Source organism: Cetorhinus maximus, chromosome 14 (assembly GCF_964194155.1).
Source record: "Cetorhinus maximus chromosome 14, sCetMax3.hap1.1, whole genome shotgun sequence".
Classification (NCBI taxonomy): domain Eukaryota; kingdom Metazoa; phylum Chordata; class Chondrichthyes; order Lamniformes; family Cetorhinidae; genus Cetorhinus; species Cetorhinus maximus.
In genome coordinates this window covers 4,026,639-4,050,313 of record NC_135892.1, presented here as the reverse complement: position 1 = coordinate 4,050,313, position 23,675 = coordinate 4,026,639, and the positions used below count along the sequence as shown (strand labels likewise).

Here is a 23,675-nt window from a genome sequence, read left to right as displayed (position 1 = left end):
ATCTTCTTTACACACAATGTGCTCTTCAGTATAACATTTTTGAACTGTGAAAACATTTTGGTACCCATTTTGTATCATCGTAGTGATCACAGAGAGACACTGTTGTGATAACCCTCATGCTTTGGGAAAGGCATCTTTTCATGCGATGCCCTCTTTAAGACCAAAGTGAGTTGGGAGTATTCTGAAAGAGGGTTAATTGGTTTTCTGATTATGACATTATTAGGTTCCAAGAAATATCCATGTGACATGAGGTTGACATGGGGGTAAAAAGTTAAGAAACAATAAGTTAAGTAGAAGTGGTGGCTTTCCAGCCTGTCTGGTGACAGGTAGTTCAGAACATGCAGAATTGGTGTGAGTAGAAACAAGAAAGGCTATTCATGAATGGATCAGTTTTCTGTTTGGCAGTTCAAAACAGATCCTGGTGTTGAAGCAGGTCTCTGAGAATAAAACAGAGATTGTGTTAATGCGTGTGTTTTATAGCTGGAAAGGATAGAGAGCTGAAGACAGGAAGATCAGGGGATTGTAGATTGGGAAAGACCCACTGCTGCTGTTTCAGTGTTTCCAAGGCCAACCAGACCGTTTAAAGGGGTTGGAGAAGGGAAGCTTTTGGTATTCTATGCCATCAGGACTGTCATGACTCAGTGAGCCAGGGTTCATAGATGTTAGCCTGGTCAATGTTAACAGTGTCCGCGGACTGCAGATGGAATATGGTAGCTGGTGAATGCGACTCAATGGCTGAAACAATTGAGTGCGAAGTGAGAGATCCTACACAGAAGAGGCCAAGTTGGAAAAGCTGAGATTGCATTTGGTGTCACATTTGTAAAGATGTAATGCGAGCGTTTGTAACTACTTGAGGCGCATCTTTTTTGAATCGACTATTGAAAGTGAAACTTACCTTTTTATATGCAATATCCTTTGCCTGTTAATGAATGTTTGAATTCAGTTGATTTTAGTTGGTTTGTTACAGTAAAAGAAATCTTGTCTAACAGTTTTGTTTCCATTGGCATTGCGGGGATTCCTTTCTCTTTTAAAATTTATCTGTCTCTATGGGGGAATTGGAACACTCTGCATTATCGGTGTTCACCTGATTGAACTTAATTTCCCCATATCCTTTCATGGTTTTTCTCTGCTCTATTCTTATTCACTTTCCTTTCAAATGGATTTGTAATTGCACATTCTCATGAACCTCTGTGTGGGGCAAGGGGGAGAAAAAAGCTCTTCCAATCTCCGCCTTCATTCGTCTAGTGATTATTTTGAGTTGAAACCCCTTTGTTACTGATTGATCAAAGCCTAAACTACGCAACCTATCATTATAATTTAACTCTTTTAGCTGCAGTGGCAAATTGAGACTGCATCCCCTCCAAGACCAATATATCCTTCCCCAGGTGTGGAGCCCAGAATCTAGTGCGCTCCAGAAACTAACAGCCCTAAGGGCAGAATTTTTCGTTGGGCTTGCGGGCGTGTGCCCGACATGCCCGAACATAAAATAGCGCGTAATGACATCAGGCGAGCGTCCCAACGTCTTCTCGCCTTCCTGCGATATTTAAGGGGACTATTAAGGGGGCTATTAAGCCCATTAGCGGCACAACTCACTGGGATTTTTCACTGCCCGCCCAACGTTACGGTTGGCAGGCCGGTGAATCGGCCAGGCAGCCTTTGCATTTCCAGGAAACTTCATCCATGGGTGGAATGAGGTTTCCATCATTAAATTTTTTTAAAAAAATCAATACACAGAATTTTTATAATGCCTATGCTCTGGTGACTGCTTGCATTGCTTTACCTGATTTAAAAATCTTTATTTGATACTTTTACAGTCTTCATCTCCCTGAGGAAAGCACTCTGCCTTCAGGGAGATTCCTGTGAGTGCTCCCCAGCGCCTGTGCTGACTTCAGCACTCCGCCCACTTCCCGCCCCCAACCCACGCAGCGCTGATCACATCATAGCGGAGAACAGATCGCGGTTGGCAGCCCATTTCCATTTTTGTGCCTGCCCGCCAAGCTGAAAATTCAGGCCCAAGTGTGTGAAAAGAAATTCCCCCAGTTTTAGTTTAATTTTTACTTGTTCATGGGATGTGGGTGTCTCTGGCTAGGTCAGCGTTTATTGCCCATCCTTAATTGCCCTTGTTCAGAAGGCATTTTTAAGAGTCAACTGCATTGCTGTGGGTCTGGAGTCACATGTAGGCCAGACCAGTTGAGGACAGCAGATTCCCTTCCCTAAAGGACACTAGTGAACCAGATGGGTTTTTACGACAATCGACAATAGTTTCATGGTCATCATCAGACTTTTTAAAAAATATTAAATTCAAATTTCACCATCTGCCGTGGTGGGATTCAAACCTGGGTCCTCAGAGCATTACCCTGGGTCTCTGGAATACCAGGACAATAACAATACCACTATGCCACCTCCTCTCTCCCCCCACTTTCCTCTCTAGCCCCTTTGCCAATTGTTTTAAACCAATGACCCACTGGTTACTGACCCAGTTTCCAGCTTCTCCATACTTGCACTATCAAATTTTGAATATCTCTATAAGATTTCCCCTTAATCTTCGATCTAACGCGAACAATTTCAGCTTCTAGAATCTCTCCACACAACTGCCCCTTATCCCTGTTGTCATCCTGGTAAACCTTCTCCACACCCTCTCCAAGCGTTGACACCCTTCTTAAGGTGTTGTAGTGCCCAGAGTTTTACTCAGTACTCTAGCTGAGGCCGAGCCAGAGATTTATAAAGATTAAGCATGACTTTTGTATTCAGTGCCCCAACTTACAAAGCCAGGCATCCCATACACTTTCTTAACTGCTTTACCAACTTGCCCTGCCAGCTCCAGCCTCTTTAACTCTGAAGAAGAGTCATATGGACTCGAAATGTTAACTCTGTTTCTCTCTCTCCACAGATGCTGCTAGATCTGCTGAGTTTTTCCAGCATTTTCTGTTTTTATTTCAGATTTCCAGCATCGGCAGTATTTTGCTTTTGTCAAAGATTTGTGAATTACCCCTACTCCGTATCTCCTACCTCCTGACCAATTCCCTACCCACGTCAATAGATTCTCTCCAATTCCACATACTTCCATTTTTTCTAATAGCCTCTTATGTGGAATTTTATCACATGCCTTCTGGCAGTCCTTGTAAATAACATCCATAGACACTCCTTTATCTTTCACATTAGTGATGGTCTCAAAAAAGTTCAACTAGGCTAGTTATACGTGACTTATCGTTTACAAATCCATCCAAGTTCTCCCTGAACAGTTCATATTTGTCCAAGGACTCTTGTCGCTCCCTCCCTAGTAAAAGATTCTAATAACATCCCTCACCACAGATGTTAGACTAATAATTCTTACTTTTCCTCGTTTATCTCTCTTGAGTAATGGAGTGGCATTGGCATCTTCCAATCCAGGTTCCAATGTTGTCTGTTCTTATAGCTGTAACATTAACCTTTGCAACAACAAATTGGACTAAAAATTGGAAAATGTGTGACCGACAATTTATTGTGCTAACTTTTTTTGTCATACTTATTCATTAGGACCACTAATTATGTTGTCATGGTTATGTATAGTTTGACTAAATAAACCAATCCGTTACAGTGTAACACACTGGACCATGACCCCACCACGGAACATCAAGCCATTGTGTCCAGGACTGTCACTGACCTCATGTCCTCTGGAGATCTTCCCTCCACAGCTTCCAACCTCATAGTCTCCCAACCTCAGATGGCCCGCTTCTACCTCCTACCCAAAATCCACAAACAGGACTGTCCCGGCAGACCGATTGTGTCAGCTTGTTCCTGCCCCACGGAACTCATTTCTTGCTATCTTGACTCCATTCTCTCTCCCCTTGTCCAGTCTCTTCCCACCTACATCCGTGATTCCTCTGACACCTTACGTCACATCAACAATTTCCAGTTCCCTGGCCCCAACCGCTTCCTCTTCACCATGGATGTCGAATCGCTCTACACTCCATCCCCCACCGGGATGGTCTGGTGGCTCTCCGCTTCTTCTTCGAACAGAGGCCCTAACAATCCTCATCCACCACTACTCTCCTTCGTCTGGCTGAACTTGTTCTCACACTGAACAATTTCTCCTTAAACTCGTCTCACTTCCTCCAAATAAAAGGTGTGGCTATGGGTACCCGCATGGGCCCCAGTTATGCCTGTCTCTTTATGGGGTATGTGGAACATTCCTTGTTCCAGTCCTACTCAGGCCCCCTCCCATAACTCTTTCTCCGGTACATCGATGATTACTTCAGTGCTGTTTCATGTTCTCGTCGGGACCTGGAAAAATTTATTAATTTTGCTTCCAATTTCCACCCCTCCATCATTTTCACATGGTCCATCACTGACACTTCCCTCCCCTTCCTTGACCTCTCTGTCTCAATTTCTGGTGATAGACTGTCCACCAATATTCATTACAAGCCTACCGACTCCCACAGCTACCTCGACTACAGCTCCTCACACCCCGCTTCCTGTAAGGACTCTATCCCATTCTCTCAGTTCCTTCACCTCTGTCGCATCTGTTCTGATGATGCCACTTCCCAAAACAGTTCCTCTGACATGTCTTCCTTCTTCCTTAACCGAGGTTTTCCACCCACGGTAGTTGACAGGGCCCTCAACCGTATCCAGCCCATCTCCCGTGCATCCGCCCTCACACCTTCCTCTCTCTCCCAGAACCATGATAGGGCCCCCCTTGCCCTCACTTATCACCCCACCAGCCTCTGCATTCAAAAGATCATCCTCCGCCATTTCCGCCAACTCCAGCATGATGCCACCACCAAACATATCTTCCATTCACGCACCCTGTCGGCATTCCGTAGGGATTGTTCCCTCCGGGACACCCTGGTCCACTCCTCCATCACCCCCTACACCTCAACCCCCTCCCACGGCACCTTCCCATGCAACCACAGAAGGTGCAACACCTGCCCCTTTACTTCCCTCCTCCTCACTGTCCAAGGGCCCAAACACCCCTTTCAAGTGAAGCAGCATTTCACTTGCACTTCCCTCAATTTAGTCTACTGCACACGCTGCTCCCAATGCGGTTTCCTCTACGTTGGAGAGACCAAACGCAGACTGGGTGACCGCTTTGCGGAACATCTTCGGTCTGTCCGCAAACATGACCCAGACCTCCCTGTCACTTGCCATTTCAACACACCACCCTGCTCTCATGCCCACATGTCCGTCCTTGGCCTGCTGCATTGTTCCAGTGAAGCTCAACGCAAACTGGAGGAACAGCACCTCATCTTCCGACTAGGCACTTTACAGCCTTCCAGACTGAATATTGAGTTCAACAACTTCAGATCGTGAGCTCTCACCTCCATCCCCACCCCCTCTCTGAACCCACCTTTTTTCTAGTTATATATTTTTAAAATATATTTTTATTTTCCCACCTATTTCATTTCTTATTTTTAAATTTATTTCTATCCATTGTTTTATTTCCACCTTTTAGCCTATTTTGATCCCTTCCCCCCACCCCACCCCCACTAGGGCTATCTGTACCTTGCTCATCCTGCTTTCTACCCTTAATGTCACCATTAGCACGTTCCTTTAGCCAATATCACCACCATCAACACCCCTTTATCCTTTTGTCTATGACATCTTTGGCAATCTCTTCTTTGCCTCCACCTGTCACTGGCCCTCTATCCAGCTCTACCTGTCCCACCCCCCTGAAACTGCTTATATTTCACCACATTTCTATTTTTCTTTAGTCCTGATGAAGAGTGATACAGATTCAAAATGTTAACTGTGTTCCTCTCCGCAGATGCTGTCAGACCTGCTGAGTTTTTCCAGCTATTTTTGTTTTTGTTTCAGATTTCCAGCATCCGCAGTATTTTTTGCTTTTATTTCACACTCTCACATATACCTATATCCTCTGGGTTGGAGGGACCATAAGACCATAAGACATAGGAGAAGAAATTAGGCCATTCGGCCCATCGAGTCTGCTCCGCCATTCAATCATGGCTGATAAGTTTCTCAACCCCATTCTCCCGCCTTCTCCCCGTAACCTTTGATCCCCTTACCAATCAAGAACCTATCTATCTCGGTCTTAAATACACTCAATGACCTGGCCTCCACAGCACTCTGTGGCAATGAATTCCATTGATTCACCACTCTCTGGCTAAAGAAGTTTCTCCTCATCTCTGTTCTAAAAGGTCTTCCCTTTACTCTGAGGCTGTGCCCTCGGGTCCTAGTCTCTCCTACTAATGGAAACATCTTCCCCATGTCCACTCTATCCAGGCCTTTCAGTATTCTGTAAGTTTCAATCAGATCCCCCCTCATCCTTCTAAACTCCATCGAGTATAGACCCAGAGTCCTCAAACATTCTGACAGGGAGAACCTGTCAGACTGGTGAAAAGGAGAATAAAGTATTTTATGATAGTGTACAGGAGTTTCCTTTTGGCACAGAGGTTGACAGAATCTGGTAAGGATTGCAAAGAGTGGAACTGTGACATTTAAACATTTGTTATTTGTTTGTCTTAATTTCTCAGGCTATTGCTCACTATGAACAAGCTGCAGATTACTATAAAGGAGAAGAATCAAACAGGTATTTAACAGTATATAACAGCAAGGAATGTGTACAACGTATATCTATTAATGTTACTGGAAGCACGACTGATTTGGCTATTCTTGTTTCAGTTCCGCTAACAAGTGTCTGCTGAAAGTGGCAGCTTACGCAGCACAGCTAGAGCAGTATCAGAAGGCAATAGAAATCTATGAGCAGGTCAGTTACAATAAACAACTTGTTTTATTCCATGTTCGTCTGACCTCTTTTCCCCCCCATTTATATAATCCTGATATATTCTGTATCACTTCCTTCTATGTTGTTTGTAGGCCCATGTGGGAGGGGGCTTCATGGCCATACAGCAGACTTGCTGCATTTTTGGTCTTTCTAACCTTGTAACCCTGGATCATTTACATCCCCTTATCTTGGATCGCTCTCGTGGGTGTGTCCGCCCTTCAAACTTTTTGAGACTATTTTATCCTAGCCTTGAGACCTGGTTATGCTTTCGGTGTCCTGATACACACAACAAACTGTGATAATTGCTTTCAGATACCGCGCTTTGGAAGATTATTCTGTTTCTACAAGATCCTGACTCCAGATGTCGAACACAGCAGACCTGGTCCTCAATTGAATGAATGAATCAAATGAATTAATTAAGCAAACAAGTGAATCTAACATTTGATGTGATACAATTTTATATTGATATTGTCTTTTATCTAACGCAAAAGGAAAATCATGGGGTCAAATTTTCCTTATTGCTTTTAGTGTGTTAATGATGTAAATATTTCAGGGATTTTGTTTTTTGAACAATGGAAAATTGTATAAAACAGCTGCTGGCTCCCTATGTCCCAATTTCACTACTGGTCAAATTCAAGTTCCACCCCATTGTATCAGGATTGTGACTGCTACAAAACATAATATACAAGAACATAGTTTTTGTACTTATGGGGGTTATTTATTTGAGCTTGAATAAAACACAGACCTTAGAAGTCAAAGACCAGTTTCTGACCCTCTAATATTTAGTCCTTCTGAAGGAATACATTAAAGACACTAATTTAGAAATAGCCAAAGGGGTTCCCATTTAATGGAACCTCATTTTCACTCTCTCCCATCACCATGCAAATGAAGCTCTTGGGAACCATTTGCCCATGGAAGCAGCTGATGTGTGGCCTGTGCCTGATACTGCAAAACTGTCAGGTGGTTTGGATCCTCCCCCCCATCATGGAGTTGATACAATAAGTGCCCCCTCCTGCACACACCATAAATGTACCACAACAGAGAGAAGACGAGGAAATGGGAGTGCGCTACCCCTCATCCCTTGCACTACAAGGGACAATGACCAAACCTATCTATGGTCCTAGGCATGACGGGGAACTGCTGAGAGCGCTATCCAGCTACTCCCGCCACTCCAACCATGGTTATCATCAGAAAAACACTCTCAGCTTCAACTTTAACATAAAATCATGCCAAGACACCTGTAATATTATCCTGCAAACAGTTGGAACAGTATGTAGACTATTGTAAGAAATTCTGTGGTTTGGAAATCTTTAACTGCAATAAAATGCTTTGACTTAACTGCATTAGATTGACCTTGATGAAGTGTAACAAAAAAGGAAATGCCAATAACATAGCTTAAAGTATTAAAACAAAAAGCTAAAAGCTACTGCGGATGCTGGAAATCCAAAGTATTGCTGTTCCAGTTTATTTTAAACTTCTTGGTGCAGAATTTCTAACGTGGTTCTCCGGACTTTGGTTGTAGATCCATGTAAACTGCCATTTGCATTGTTTCTCCAGGATTTTGCCAAGTTCTGGTGGATGATTGGGAGAGACTCCACGGAAATTCCCATTGTTCTGTTATATGCTTATGTCTAGTCAAGTATATCGGGGTGCTTTTTGTTCTTCAGGTTGGAACCAATACCATGGACAACCCATTGCTGAAATATAGCGCAAAGGAATATTTCTTTAAAGCAGCGCTGTGCCATTTTATTGTGGATGAGCTGAACGCTAAGGTGGGTGTGAATTCATTCTTACACATCATTAATTGGGGGACTGGGTATACAGTGGAATTTGACTTAGAATCGAGCTCAGGGGTTGGTGAGTTGAAAGTTTATTTCTGCTGGTCTTAAGCCCCCCCAAATGAAATTAGTTCGAACAGCCTAAACCCAATTACTCTAGGGCCACAGATTTAAAAGCTCCACGAGTAGCACTCTCCCTGGGTGAGATGGCTTTTTCTATTATTTCCATTATACTAATGGAAATATCACGTTGGTGTAGGAAGTAGTGTAGTTCTGGGGATGAATGTCCAGCACAATTTTGGGGTGAAGTAAATTAGTTCCACGATTGCATGCCACTAATGACCCTCCTCTGTGTTGTGTACGAAAACCCACCAGAAAAATTTTAGGAAGATGGGGGTGGTGAGAGGAAAGAACACTTTTGCAGTGACAGCCATGTTTAGAAATATCAGCCTTGGTTTTCTAACTGGCATTAATTTGGATTAGTGCCAGCATCGAGATAACACTGTTTAGAAAATGTAGGTTATTGAACTGCCTTTCACACGAGGAGTTAATGAAAATACTGCAACTGGAGTTTTGTTTGGAGAGGTGGGTGACAGACTGGACTGATTCATTTACTTTTCAGTGATGTGGAGATATATCTTTGGCAGAGAACACGGATGGTTGTTGTTCTATAGAATGTGCAGAGTCCAAGTCTTCTTGGAACTGGGATGAGTTTGAAACTTGGGCCGAGTTTGTGCTGGGTGGGGCAGCCAACAATGATTTGTAATGGTGGAAAGAGGGAGATGTAAGCTATGCCAGAATAAAACTTGGAGTGGAGAATATCATTCTTCATTCATTTCCCCCCTTGCCAATGGTTACATCTTCTGGTGAGGCAGAGAGAGAGAGAGAGAGAGAGAGAGACAGCGTAATAGTCAGCATTTTGTTGTACAAATAATAGCAAGTCTGTCAGCACCCACCCTAATTACTTGTTAAAACTGGTAGGAACTCCTGGCGTACATGCGCACATGTGCAGTTAAGCATGGAAATCTGCCAGTGATGCCCTCCTTCTCCAGGGCATGCTGTTGTAGTCTTCACCAGTGAAATTTAAAAAAATTCTTTCATGGGATGTGGGCATCACTGGCAAGGACACAGCATTTTTGGCTCATCCCTAATTGCCCTTGAGAAGGTAGTGGTGACCTGCCATCTTGAACTGCTGCAGTCTATCTGCTGCAGGTACACTCAGTGCTGTTAGGGAGGGAATTCCATGATTTTGATCCAGCGACGGTGAAGGAACAGTGATATAGGTCCAAGTCAGGATGGTATGTGGCTTGGAGGGGAACTTGCAGGTTGTGGTGTTCCCGTGTTTCTGCTGCCTTTGTCCTTTTAGGTGGTAGAGGTCACAGGTTTGGTACACACTGTTGAAGGAGGCTTGGCAAGTTGCTGCCGTGCAGCTTGTATATGGTACACACGGCTGCCACTGTGCATCAAGGAGACCAATTTTGTGGCCTGGAATTGGACTAGTTACCACTATTCTTGTTCTGAAGACAGATAATAAAGTTCAAGCTTTTATAACCAGGAGTAAATGTGTTTTTAAGAGTGTAACAAGTGATATATATTGCTGGCCTTGAAAATTTGATTTTACAAATGTGGAGTCTCATTCCCTTAGAAAAAAATTAATGTCGAAGATTTTAATTTTTTTTAAGTCTTTCTATTTACTGTTTCTCCCTTAATCCCATTTGTGTCATGATATTTATTTTGCTTTCTGTGCAATGATTTAAATGTAATTTATATTCCCTAATTTTCTTCGACTTTTTGCTTTGCTGTCTGTGTGTCCCTGTGAGGATTCCTCAATCTGATTGAGAAGCCTCCCTGTTGCTTGCTCTGCTCACCAACACCACAGACCCCCTTTAGAGGCCACTGATTCCAAACAGATACTGGATGAGTGGAAGTCTCCGCTGACAAGCCTGCTAAAAGTCTGTGGTCAACTGCAAGAGAGGCGAACGGTGAAATTCGTTCCCTCACCCACTCTCTGCAAAATTCGGGCTAATATAACATCTGTTTCCATGCCTTTGTAAAAGGATGTAACTTATGGAAGTGTAATCAGATTGGAGGCACTAGATACTCATGATGTAAATGCTAGCATTACCACGGACAGGAATACATTACTAAACCAAATTGAAAATACTTGCACGAAAAAGAACCGATTTCATGTAAAAATAAGTTACATATTTTCTTTTATCCCTCCACTTTTATTTTGCATATTTAGTGTGTATGTAATGAAATTAAATTATTGTTTTATCGCAGCTTGCTCTGGAGAAGTATGAAGAGATGTTTCCAGCATTTTCAGATTCACGAGAATGCAAACTTTTGAAGGTAATGCTTGAGAATCAGTGCACTGCTGGTTTCTCGAAACAAAAGGTTTGCCATCTGGTAAGCTTGAAGTGGATTGTAACCCTTCTTCTTCTTAGGCTGTCCCCCGGAGTCGAGGGTGACTTCTCAGGTTCTCAGTTCTCAGGTGACTGAAGAGTCCAATGCACGACCCACGGTCTCTGTCACAAGTGGGGCAGACGGTGGTCGGGGGAACAGGCGGGTGGGGTGCCCGGGTTGCCACGCGCTCCTTTCGCGATCAACGCTTGGCTTCAGCCAGCCCTTGGCGATGAGATTCGAGGTGTTCAGCTCCTTCCCCGATGCTTTCCCTTCACTTCGGGCAGTCTTGGGCCAGGGGTTCCCAGATGTTGGTGGGGATGTTGCACTTTTTCACGGAGGTTTTGGGGGTGTCCTTGAAGCGTTTCCTCTGCCCTCCCGGGGCTCGCTCGCCGTGTCGAAGCTCCGAGCAGAGCGTTTGTTTCAGGGGTCTTGTATCAGGCACGTGGACGATGTGGCCTGGTTATAACCTTAACCCTTTTTTAGAGCCATCTCAGATGAGGAGCACTCCCTTAACAATCCTCTTCACTTGAGTTTAAAACAGCCACTTCTGCAGACACTTTTTTTGGGTCTAAGCAAGTGAACTACCTCTTCCCCCGAGAAAGATAACCATCAGGAGATATTCCTTCTTCCAGATAGCCTTTTTAATAATTATCAGCTAGGTTATAATTACCCGGATATTATAAGGTTCGCAGGTGGTGGGACTTCACTTCAAAAAATTGTATCTCCCCACTTTGGAGTATACAAGAGAGGGAGTTCTTAAAGTTGCATACAGAATACTACATGAGATGTCCTACTTAACTAACTTATTTACAAAGTATTCCAATACACTCTAAGTGGATAAGTACATCGCAATGTTAAAGACTGTAGAAAGATGGAAAATGTAATATAGAATCCAGTATTAGAAAAAGACTCCTATGTTGCAGGCTAAGATGTCTTAGAATATCCATTAAATATTTAAAGCAACGCGTTACCTTAAATCCCCGAGCGTTTTGGTTTTCTGATGAGTTGGACTCTCTGGAGCTGCAACTCATGTTTAAATGTCCAACTCTTCAGCAGCCTGAGAAGCGCTGGCCTGAAGGCTTCTGTTCAACACCTCTGTCTTACGTGACAAAGGTCTTCTATTTTATAGTCTATTGAATTGAATCGCATCATCCTGAACAGCTGTGGGGTTACCTCTTTGAGTAAACTCCTTTTTATAAGGCTATATAATACCTATTGTTGATAATTATTTAATTGTTGAGGATTGTTTTATTATGTGAACATTGTGAGTGCTTATCTGGTCAATAACTGTTTATAATATCTTCCAGTGCCAATGCCTAGAATGACTTTTACTTGTTTCTTATTTTCATAATTTGTATTTTATTTAAAGGGATTTAAACTTTAAACTTTACTGCATTGGTCAACTTAAGATTCCTTTGTCCGTGATGAGGTCATCAAAAGGTCAAAGCCTTTCTTTATTTTCAGTTCAAGCAAAAGATGAATCTTGTAAAAGTGATGTGCAATATTCCAATTAAGTTGATTAATGATTTTAAATTAATTTATAATGATTTAAGGAGGTGTTCTGTACCATCTAGAGCCAATGTGTAATGAATCCTCTTTTTAAGATAAAAGCCATCAGTGTGCCCTTTTGCAATAAAGTTGACCCCGATATATTATGATATCCTTTTAACATTTCTTTTCTTAAAAAATAGGTCATTCAGAATGTAGAATAGACAGAGCTTAAATATTCTGTTTTTCCTGGGATACTCTCGTGTTGTGGTACCCATGTCCTTTTGTGACCTTTTTAACAGCTTGTACCAGGATTTGGAAAAGTTCCATCTGGTGAAATATCCGTGTGCGTGTGCGCAAAGGCTTTAAGGTCTGTTGGCCTGTGAAAAGGTGACTTGACTGAATCCTTTAAGATCCTGAGTGGTCTTGACAGGATGGACGTGGAGAGGATGTTTCTGCTTGTGGGAGAATCTAGAACTAGGGGGTCACTGTTTAAAAATAAGGGGTCGCCCATTTAAGACAGAGATGAGGAGAATTTTTTTCTCTGAGGGTAGTGAGTTTTCGGAACTCTCCCCCCTTAAGAGCCTTTGAATATTTTTAAGGCAGAGGTAGATAGTTTCTTGAGAAACAAGGGGGTGAAAGGTTATTGGGGATAGGCGTGAGGTTACAGTCAGATCAGCCATGATCGTATTGAATGGTGGAGCAGACTTGAAGGGCCTGCTCCTGCTCCTAATTCCTATGTTCGTATATTCAGTGTCAATTAAGACCATGAGCACGAGTCTCCACAATACTCTTCTCGATTAAAAAGCTGAATTCCCACCCAAATTTAAAAGTGTAAAATTCCTTGTTATTCACCATCTCCTTAATCTTCAAATTTAGTTGCAGAAATATAAATATTTCAAGCTGCTAATCCTTGATACTGTATAAAAGCTTATTTTCATGACAAAACGCGTCATTATCATTTGCATGTGATTATAGAAATAGCTATATATCGCTTGCTGCTGACGGTCATTGTGTTTATTGCCGTCTGTTCCTCACGTATTTGAAGACAACAATCACAATTCTTTGCTAAAATAAGCTCTGAATTAAAAACCTTAACATTTTATAACTTGCATCCCATCCCATCCCAGTGTAATAGAGTAAATTGGACTATAGAGTAAAATAGACTGCCCAGCAGTGTGGGAACTTGAGTTCTGGTCCTGCACAGTGCCAAGCATACAGGGACCACTTGCATACTTGGATCAGAGTGCATATTGTTGCTATGTTCTCAGTGACAATAAATCTTGCAGTCCAGGGAAAATTCTCCAAGGTCTGTGGGGAGGATCTGTCCGAATAACTACTTTAAAAAAAAAGTTGCAAGAATAAATCAGAATAAATACTCATATCACCAACAGAAAGAGGCAGAATTAAAAATAACAGTTTTAAATTCATTGATCAGTTTCCTAATGTAAGATCCATCCTCAGAACATCGGCACAACTGCTGGGGGTACCGAGGGGATATAATATTTCCCCTCACTATAGTTGTTTTTTGGCATGGGGCATCTCTTACTCTCTAAAAGTACTTCATTAGCTGTAAAGAGCTTTGCAGAGTCTGGTGGTTGTCAAAGGCACTATATAAAGGCAAATCTTTCTAGTCTCTCTCTTTTCCAAATCCCAGATAATCCCCTCAGCTCGTTGTCGCACATTTGTCTCTACCCGTGTGGTCACTTCATTCATTGCGACAGGTGCGACTACAGGTGGATAGTAGACCTGTTGTGCCCTCGCATCTGCATTTGTGTTGACTTTTTTTTTTCTGTTGATAGAAATTGCTTGAAGCTCATGAAGAACAGAATGGTGACGCTTACACCGAAGCGGTAAGTACTGACAAATTGTGAAAGGTTCACACCCATCAATATTTCAGATTCTCAATAAGTATGTTTTAAATAAAATTTGTTTCATAAACATAGGTCTACATAAATCCATTGCGATTTAAGAGTTTAGATTTATTAATTGTTTCATTTATTGAAAGAGTTCAGGAATTGGTGATCTACTGCAAAATGTTAAGATCTCCATGGAGATGGATAACCTTTAAAAAAAATTCAAATTTCTAGTTAATAGCTGACGAGGCAAGATTTTATGTTTTATGAATTTTACTGTAACAAAAGACTTAAACCACTATGACTAAACACTATTTTTGTGGGTAACTAATACTTTAAACCACAAAACAGGACATTCCCCTTCCTTTAGCACAACAGAAAACACGCTTCACAGATATAATTTACACTGTCCTTTAAGTAGACATTCAATTCTCCCAGAACCAGCCTGAGGAGATCTGTAGCTCTCGAGGGTTTACTTCTGTCCCTTTCCTTCCTCAGCTTGGTAGCTTTTAATCTTAGAACAGTCTTTCACAGTGAGGCTTTCTCCCACAGGTTCTTCCTCTAGTGCAAGCTAGGCGAATCTTCTAGTCTTGTTTTAACTCCTCATGAATTTGGTCTTTTTTAGTCCGAGTGTGAACTCCCACCTGCATTCCCACGTGGTGAACCACAGTTCACAGAGCTGCCTATAGCTGCTCTCTCTCTCTGGGATCCTGCAGACTAAACTTGTCTGTGAGTTTTCAGGGATATCTCACACCCTTCCCCTCTCAAAGCCCATCTGCATGGCAGCGTGAATCACATGAGCCTTGTATCCAGGTAGAAATGCTGATTAGTTATCCTTGAGACCCCAACTCTGTCTCATTTTGGAAGTATATGAGCAACTTAAAGCACAACTGTTTACAATCAGACATTTTCAACACTTTTCTGGGACAATGGAGACTCCCAGTCTATCCTCTGTTAACACAGAGGCACCTGCCATTGCCTCCAAGTATAAACACCTTGCATCTTCTTCCCAGTCAAAGAATCTGGGCCCCCTTAAATCTCTAACAATCAAAGCACCCAGGCTTGCTATCAGGTAGATCTCAGACCAGTTCAAATGGCCAGCTTCATTTGACCTTAAATTACAGATACAGTCCCAAAACATTCCAATCTTTTAAACCTCATAATTGAAACAAAATACAGGATGGTGCATATTATTCATTTTTTGTTGTTATTGGTTCAATTTTCCTATTGAGAAACTTCAACTCCTGCAAAGCCATTTTGCAGGACAGAGGTGGCGGTAGACTTGTGGTAATGTTACTGGACTAGTACTCCAGTGGCAGAGACAGCTTTGTGGTAATGTTACTGGACTAGTACTCCAATGGCATGGACTAATGCTAATCCCACCATGACAGCCGGGGGAATTTAAATTCAGTTGATTAAAAAATGCTAGTCTCATTAATCATGGTCATGAAACTACCAGATTGCTGTGAATACCCGTATGATTCATTAATCTCCTTTGGAGAGGGAAACCTGTCCTTAACCAGCCTGGCCTACATGGGGTTCCAAACCCACAGCAATGTGGTTGACTCCTAATTGCCATCTGAAGGAGACTTGCAAGTTACCCAGTTGTATCAAACCATTGTAGAAAAGTCAAATAAGAATAAAATTGGGCAGTCCATGCAGTATCGATGCAGGTGCTGGAAACGACAAGTGCACACACTGGCCTAATCAACCCTGCAAAGTCCTCCTGACTAACACCTGGGAAATTGTGCCAAAATTGGGAGTGCTGTCCAACAGACTAGCCAAGTGGCAGCCTGACACAGTCATACTCACTGAATCATGCCTTGCAGCTGCACCTACACGCACTCTCCTCCACCACCATTGCCGGGAATGTCCTGAACCACAAAAGGTGATGGCACAGTGATGCACAGTAGGAGGGAGTGGCCCTGGGAGTCCTTAATGTTGAATCTGGACTGCATGAAGTCACATGGCATCAGGTCAAACATGGGCAAAGAAACCAACTGCAGATCACCACCTACCTACCACCTTCCCTAAGCTGACCATAAGTTCTGAATTAAAGGAAATTTTTTTGAAAGCCCAGTTGGTAGCTACCTAGGTATCTCTAGGTGTGATTTTTGTTTTAAGCAGGTGACATTTTCTCATGTATCAAATATTCCTGTCAGTTGAATGGACTTCATTTTTTCTGTTCCTGTAGGTGAAAGAATTTGATTCAATATCACGACTGGACCAGTGGCTGACGACAATGTTGTTGCGCATCAAAAAGTCTATTCATGGCGAAGGAGATCTCAAGTGAAAGCTTTGCATACATTGAGGCATCTTTCCAAAATTGTGACATGCTATTGTGTGTACTGGGTTGTGGCAAACATGGATATACCTGTTTCAATGTTAGTAGTTCAGTTTGTTTCCTTTGTGTAATATGCCAGATTAATGTATCATTCGACGATATTGTTTTTTGCCTATTTTATTGATTAATGTCCACTTTGGGAAATGATCCCAGCCATAAGCATCACAGCACTATGAAAAGTATGGTTAAGACACCTTAACATTCATTTTTGCTTGTAAACCATTCTGAATTCTAGTAAAATTTCCTGTTTTGTGCTAGTGAAAGTCTATCAAGCAGTAACTAAATTCTGCAGCAAAGGATTGCAAAGAAACTTGTGTTTGGGACTTATGTTCTGATGACTCTGAACAACCCTGAAATTCATAGCACTAGTTCATCCAGTGGCACTTCACTAACAAATAAAAACATTGACACTGTAGTGGTACAAAATGTTCCAGTTGGAAAACTTAATCTGCACTTTTGTCAGGAGTTGATTTTTATTTTATATGTAACCGGTTGCCAGGATTTATAGATGACTATAATGATAGAAAGGAAAAGTTCAATATGTCATTCATTTTTAATTTTGTATTTAAATGTTTTATGTTCGTCATACCAATTAAGGTTATGAATTGATTGGTCTGCAAACTGGGTATTCTATCTGGCATTTAGAGTTGTTCGAGAATGTATTCACATACAATTATTTCTAAGCTGTAAATATTCCTCTTAAGATGGCTGAAGTAGGTTTTTCTTTTAATTGGCATTCTTTTAACCACTTATTCTACTCCCTTATATATTTTTTAACCGTAGGATGCTCATGAACATGGTTGGACAGGTTTGTTTCAAACTGGTTATGTAATGTAGTGGCAGCCACCAGTTGTTTCTATTTACAATGCATAGTTGATAATGTGGAACCTTTTCCACATTATAAAATTTATAAAATATTTAAATGGGTTGTAACTACTAGATTGTTCTATGTAATGTTTTATATAAACGGAAGGTTGTTTTTGTAAATCCAGAACTGAATATTTTGAAAGGCTTCCACAAGTTTTTTCGCGTGTGTGTGTTTACATATGTATACATAACAAAGTTTATAACAGCCTAAAAGTGTATCTTGGGTCTAATGGTGTGCTGCTTTTTTGTTGTACATGGGTGCAAGTTCATCATCGACACAATATTAGCCTGGGCAGGTGTTCAGCTGTGAACTATTGTTGTTGGGAATGCTTTTGCAAAACTTCTTGTAAAGTGAAGATTCCTAGAACAAATGCTTCACTTGGTCCCTGTGTGAAACATCTAGCTATGTGAAAGGAAAGATGCTGTAATGATGTTGTTAGTTATTCCACTACAAGCAATTCATGTAACAGGTGATTCCACTGATCAAATATTACCTCCCACATATGTATTTAAGCAAGCAGTATTATCCTTAATGCTTTCAAGACTAAATAAATGCCATTCTACCATTGACGTGTAGAGTTAGTAAGTTGAATGGAGGACAAGAAATAGCACCTCAGGGCATGGAGAGAGGAGGAGGTACAGACAAATTGATTCAAATTGTCCAGCTCCATAAACTATACTTCATAAAATAAATACATTCCGTCCTCATTGCAATCTTTAAAAGCCAAGCAATCTATATACAAGCGGGCTCCCGTGGGTGGTTTGTAAAAATATCCTCAAGAAGCTGGCCAGTGTACTATGAGTTGTTTCTTGTGGTTGTGATGTACACATTTTGAACAAATAGATCACTGCATTTAATGTTTTCTGCGTTTGTGATACTGCGTCATCGGACTTGATCTTGAACTAAAGCCTTTAATCTGTTGACCTGCATTTATGGCTTCAAACTTGGTTCTTCGGTGACAACTTAAGACTTGACTCGTTGACTCGCGTTGCACAAATGGGTGTTTTATGTTTCAAAATATTATAATTTGTAAAATGCAAATACTGTGTACTGACAAATGAACTCAGTACAGGTATTGTGTATTTTCAGTTCTGAACAATTTCTCTATATTTCACTACTTTCAGAATGGAAATTGCAGGCCAATCTTACAGCAAGAGGTTTTAATGCCAACAGGGACTGATTGCCCTCCATGTTCACTAGTGCTTATCCAAATCTGTTTAGTTATATTTAGTGATTTGTTTTATGTTATTTTGTCTCAATGTTTTGTAAATTGATTTTTTAAAACTAAATCCTCAAGTGTTTAACCTAAAGAATATAGACTGAATTAGTTATTTATTTTTGACAAGTGGAAAGAAACTAAAAGCTATATGTTTAGTTAATTCGTATAACTTGTACCTGTAATTGGATTGTGCGAAAGCAAAAACATGAGTTACAATAGTGCTGTGAAAAATAACTTCTAGGCATTGGACTAAATTCTGGGTTCACTGTTCAAATTGTTGCAAAGGCTCAATTTTCATTGAAAGCAATTCTTCAAACATTTAATTACAAATGTAGATCAAACTTCCTTATTAGATATTCTATTAATGTGGATTTGATTCTTAACTTTAATTGCAGCTTTAATTTAATGCACAATTAACTTTTTATGCATAGGACAATAAATAAGAAAAATACATTACTTTGAGAATCTAATGGAGAAACCCTATTAAATGCTGCAAATGTCAATAGTATGTAATCCAGTGAGTTGCAACCTGTACACACAAATGTGGAATTCGGGATGAAGTAATTTACATAACTTCTCTTGCATTACTGAAGTATGTCTCTTCAGTACTATTGAAAAATGGCTGCCAATTTGTTTTATTGGAGGTTTTAGCAAATTACTTTCAAATTAGTAAAGCTCCAGCACTTGTTTTAAAGACGTTGTTTTAGAGATTGAGTTAGACTTTTTAATTCCTGAGTTGACCAGAAACATCATGACCCACAGTTGTCAGCAATATTTTTATCTCCCGCTTTTACAGTAGGAATTGAGAAATCCAGTCTCCTTCCCTACCCTTAAAATCTATATCTACAGTTTCTTAACAAATCTAAGTGGTATTTGGTCTGATGGTACAAAAAAATGTTGAGGCAGAGGCCAAGCAATTTATATAGTGTCTCTTCTAAACTCTGGCTCAGTAATTGGCAAAAACACAGTGGTGCAAGTGTAGCACTCATCAGTCTAAGTATGTAATATTGAATTTTTTTTTTTTACATACCCAGCTGTAAAATTGCAAATATATTCATAATGGATGACTTTAGAGTCAGAGTTAAACAGCACAGAAACAGGCCCTTGCCTGTGCTGGCTATCAAGCACCTATCTATTCTAATCCCATTTTCCAGCACTTGGCCTGTAGCCCTCTATGCTTCATTTTAACAAGTAGTGATCCACAGCTCTTATTCGATTTAGTTGAAAATTTTTGACAACTATGGGAAATGATAGCTTTAACTATGCCATAGAAAGCCATAGAGAGTTTAGATAGATAGGGGTGAAATTCCTTCTGTTAATGCCAGTAAAAAAGGTATTCCGACAGGGGAACTTTACCCCCTTAATGTTTTAAGGATTGGCTGTGGTATACTGGTGACAAGAAGCTAGCTAAGGTCATTTAATGTACTTCCCCCCTTCCATCACCCCGGTTTAAATTTAAAATAAAGTCCTTTGTATCTGCAAAGCTGTGTTTTTCCTTTTTGTTAGATGACCAGCGAGTATTTTGGCAGGAACTTCACTGACTTTTTCCCCAGTATTTTACCCAGCCTATTTGCAATAGCACTGAGCTGTTGTCACTGTGTTGTGCAGATTGTATGCCTGATGTTAGATGTTATGAAGTACTGTCTGTGTAATTATTCACATGTAGCATGTTATGTCTCCATAGGTGTTAACAAATCTGTGATTGTGTGCACTAGAAACGGTTTAATATTGAATGCATCAAGACAATCTAGTCTTTGTGGTGTTTTGTCAGATTTACAGAACTGTGAAGACCAATGATTCTGAACATTGGTCTGTTATTGAAACAAAAAAATTCCTCCATTAAAATAAAATATCCTATTATCAAAATTATGTGTCCCTTGACTTTTTCTCCTGTACCTCGAATAGACAATGGGTTCCACCCTCAATCCATCTTCACCTCCTCACTCACATTGTTCTTCTGGATAATAATATTGGGGCGGGTACAGAGTCTGCTTCCACGTTACCTGGTAACACCTAGCATTACTTCTTTAGCACCTTCTTTGATTCCAGTTTGTTGCTAGCCTACTTGTACAAACCAAAATTTCCTCTCACTCTAACGTCTGCAAAACTGCACAACCCTTCAGTTCCCACCAGCAAATAAATTCCTCTGACTTTGATTCTATTAGCTGGTCTGGCTACCATCTCCTGCTTAGTCCAGAGGCGCAAATTATTGGCGTACTCCTTGATCTTCAACTGCGTTTCCTGCCCCACATCTAGTATAATACTGTTTTCTTGAAAGATTACATCCCTGCACTCAAGCTACCATCAAAACTATAACCCATACTTTTATCACCTGCTGGGCCTAACAGCTCAAATGCTCTCCAAGCTGGCTTCTCGGCTCTGATTCTTCTTCTTCTTAGGCAGTCCTTCGGGACCGAGGATGATGTTCATCCACCTGGGGTTGTGGGTCCTCAGGTGACTAAAATGCTGGATCCACATGCTCTGTCACAGGTGGGGCAGGTAGTGTTTGATGAAGCAGGTGGATAGGATGCTAGGATTTTGGTCCATTCCTGCTGTTTGCACTTGGTCGCAGATGTTTGAAATGGTTGGCACCTTCGCGGATGTTTCTTCTCCGGTTTAGGTCTCGAGCAAGCGATTCCCACAGATCGGTGGGGACGTTGCAACAGATTACAGCTCATTGGAATGTCACAGCTGGTGCTCTCAAGGATCCACGGCTCCATCACCTCTGCTTCTTTAACATCAGTTTGATTACTGTTCCCTGCTCCCTCCACTCCGGCATCAGTGAATTCTTTCTCAAGAATTCTCACTAAATCATTCACCTCACCATTCCCTGCCCTGATTTCGAAAGCCTCATACAAACCATTTTCAGTCATATTTCTGTTTGCAGCTCCTAAGCTCCTTTGTTTTTCCATAGATCCACAGTATCACAGGTTGCTTATGGTTTCAGAGGATTAAGTAAACTTCATCTGATTGTACACCACAGCAAAGTTGCTTGCCATGAATAATAGAAATTTGAGAATGAGATACTGATCTGTGATTCCAGCGACATGACTGCTCTACCAATGAAAAACGACCAAGTCTGACAATTAAAAATAGAAGAACAATGTTATTTACACAGCTAAAAATTACTGGAAGCACAGAAAAGCCCAGCTGTCCATAAATATAGGAGAAAACACTAGGTATATTATTTTAATCTACCATTTCAAAGGAGAAGTTTATATTAAATTCCTTGCACTATTCTAACAATTAAGCTGCCTGGTTTAAATTTCAAATAATGCTTTGCAGTTAACTGTCAGTCACAATCACTGGTGCATTCTCCATGGCAACACCTCTACAGGAGTCCAATTGTCAACCAATCAGCACTTTCTTCACATACAGTATAAGCAGTTTTCTTCCCCTTATATTGGTATTCTTGCAAGTGTCCTGATGAGTGCAAGACAAAAAGTCTTTTTTCAGAAATCACAATGAATTAGTGACCATGTTAAAAAAGCACAGACTGCAATTTAACACAAATGCATTAATTTGGAAGATAAGGAAATTAAATCCACACAAGCAATACCACTGTTGACTAGGAAAGATGGTTGCCTACTTCTAGACCTCTGCTAATACTAACCTAAGTGACTTATTCTGTAATTTCCCCCCTCTCTGCCGCTTCACACCTTGGCCATCATGGAGCATTGCTAAGCTGTGAACCTTACACTTGAGGGGTAGCAGGAACGAATACTGCAGGTACAGTTTAAAACTATATGTTGCCATCATCCATATTCTATCCACTAAAAATTAGGTGCATTAGCGAGGCTTACCAGCTGCACAGAAATAATTTAAAACATACTTTATATATTTGATGTATTAGTTGAGCTAAATCTTACCTCAGTCAGAGGTTGTGGGCTCAAGGCCATTTTAGGACCTGACTACACAGTCTAGTCTGACACTTCCAAATTTGTAGCACCCTTGCAATACTGCATTGGAGTGTCACCATTTGGATTAGATATTGAATGGTGGTTTTGCCTACTTCTACAGGTGGCCACCAAGGATCCCATGGCACTATTCTCAGTTCTCCAGCTGCCCAGATCGACATTGCTTGCCTAAGCACCAGTTGTTGTTTGGGAGACCATGCTATGCAGATGTGATTACTACATTTTTCTAAAAACAGTGACCCATTTCCAAAGTCATTCGTTAGTTGAAAAGTACCTCGAAATATCTGGAGGACATCATACAATTACTCTAAAAATGCACTGTTCTTTCTTATATACGACTGAAAATTAACAAAATATTAGCAGCAAAAATGAGAGTGCACAGGGTTGGAGTTAGCCTTTGACTTGGGTTAGAATTTGGTAGGCAGGAAGAGTTCAGGGGTGGGGGTAAAGGGTATGCACTCTGATTGGCAGGGTGTCATAAAAGAGGTGTTCCCCAGGTGTCTGTTATGTGGATTCAACTTTTCACCTTATTTATTAATGACTTGGATTAAAGAAGAGTTGTATATCCAAATTTTTAGAAAACAATAAGAAGTGCAAATGGAAACAGTAAGTTGCAGAGGGGAAGGGCAAAACTGTGGAAAATGGAGTTTGACTTGGGCTATTGTGGGGTTCTCCAAAGACCTTGGACCCAAAGAAGATAATTCAAGCACATTTTCAAATTGGTGAGAATACAAAAGTTAGGCCATTTAGGAACAAAATCAGGAAGCAATTTCGCACACAACGGACAGTAGAAATCTGAAATCCTATCTGTGCCCCTGCCATCCCTAGCCCACCCCAAAGGCTGTGGATGACGGGGCAATTGGAGCCTTCAAGACAAAGATGGATAGATTTTTGTTAAGTAAGGGATATGGAGTTCAGGTGCACACCAGCCATAACCTAACTGAACGGTGGAGCATGTTCAAGGATCTGATTAGCCTACCCTGTTACTCATTTTCATTTGTGCCATGTTTACGGTTTTATAAGACCCATTAATTGAAATGAACTACTTGAATCATTTTACAGGCTGTTCAAGTACAAG

At 41.0% G+C, this 23,675-nt stretch overlaps 1 protein-coding gene across 1 annotated transcript in view; it reads left to right on the top strand.

Annotated features, from left to right (window-relative positions):
• The window catches only part of LOC144689361 (beta-soluble NSF attachment protein), a 40,180-nt gene extending 21,066 nt beyond the window's left edge, over positions 1 to 19,114 (top strand). The window contains exons 6-11 of the mRNA XM_078556410.1: positions 6,471 to 6,526; positions 6,619 to 6,703; positions 8,389 to 8,493; positions 10,783 to 10,851; positions 14,196 to 14,246; positions 16,444 to 19,114. Of these exons, the coding sequence (XP_078412536.1) occupies positions 6,471 to 6,526; positions 6,619 to 6,703; positions 8,389 to 8,493; positions 10,783 to 10,851; positions 14,196 to 14,246; positions 16,444 to 16,542 (465 nt within the window). The 3' untranslated portion in view covers positions 16,543 to 19,114. The remainder of the gene's footprint in view (positions 1 to 6,470; positions 6,527 to 6,618; positions 6,704 to 8,388; positions 8,494 to 10,782; positions 10,852 to 14,195; positions 14,247 to 16,443) is intronic.
• The last annotated feature ends 4,561 nt before the right edge of the window (positions 19,115 to 23,675 follow it).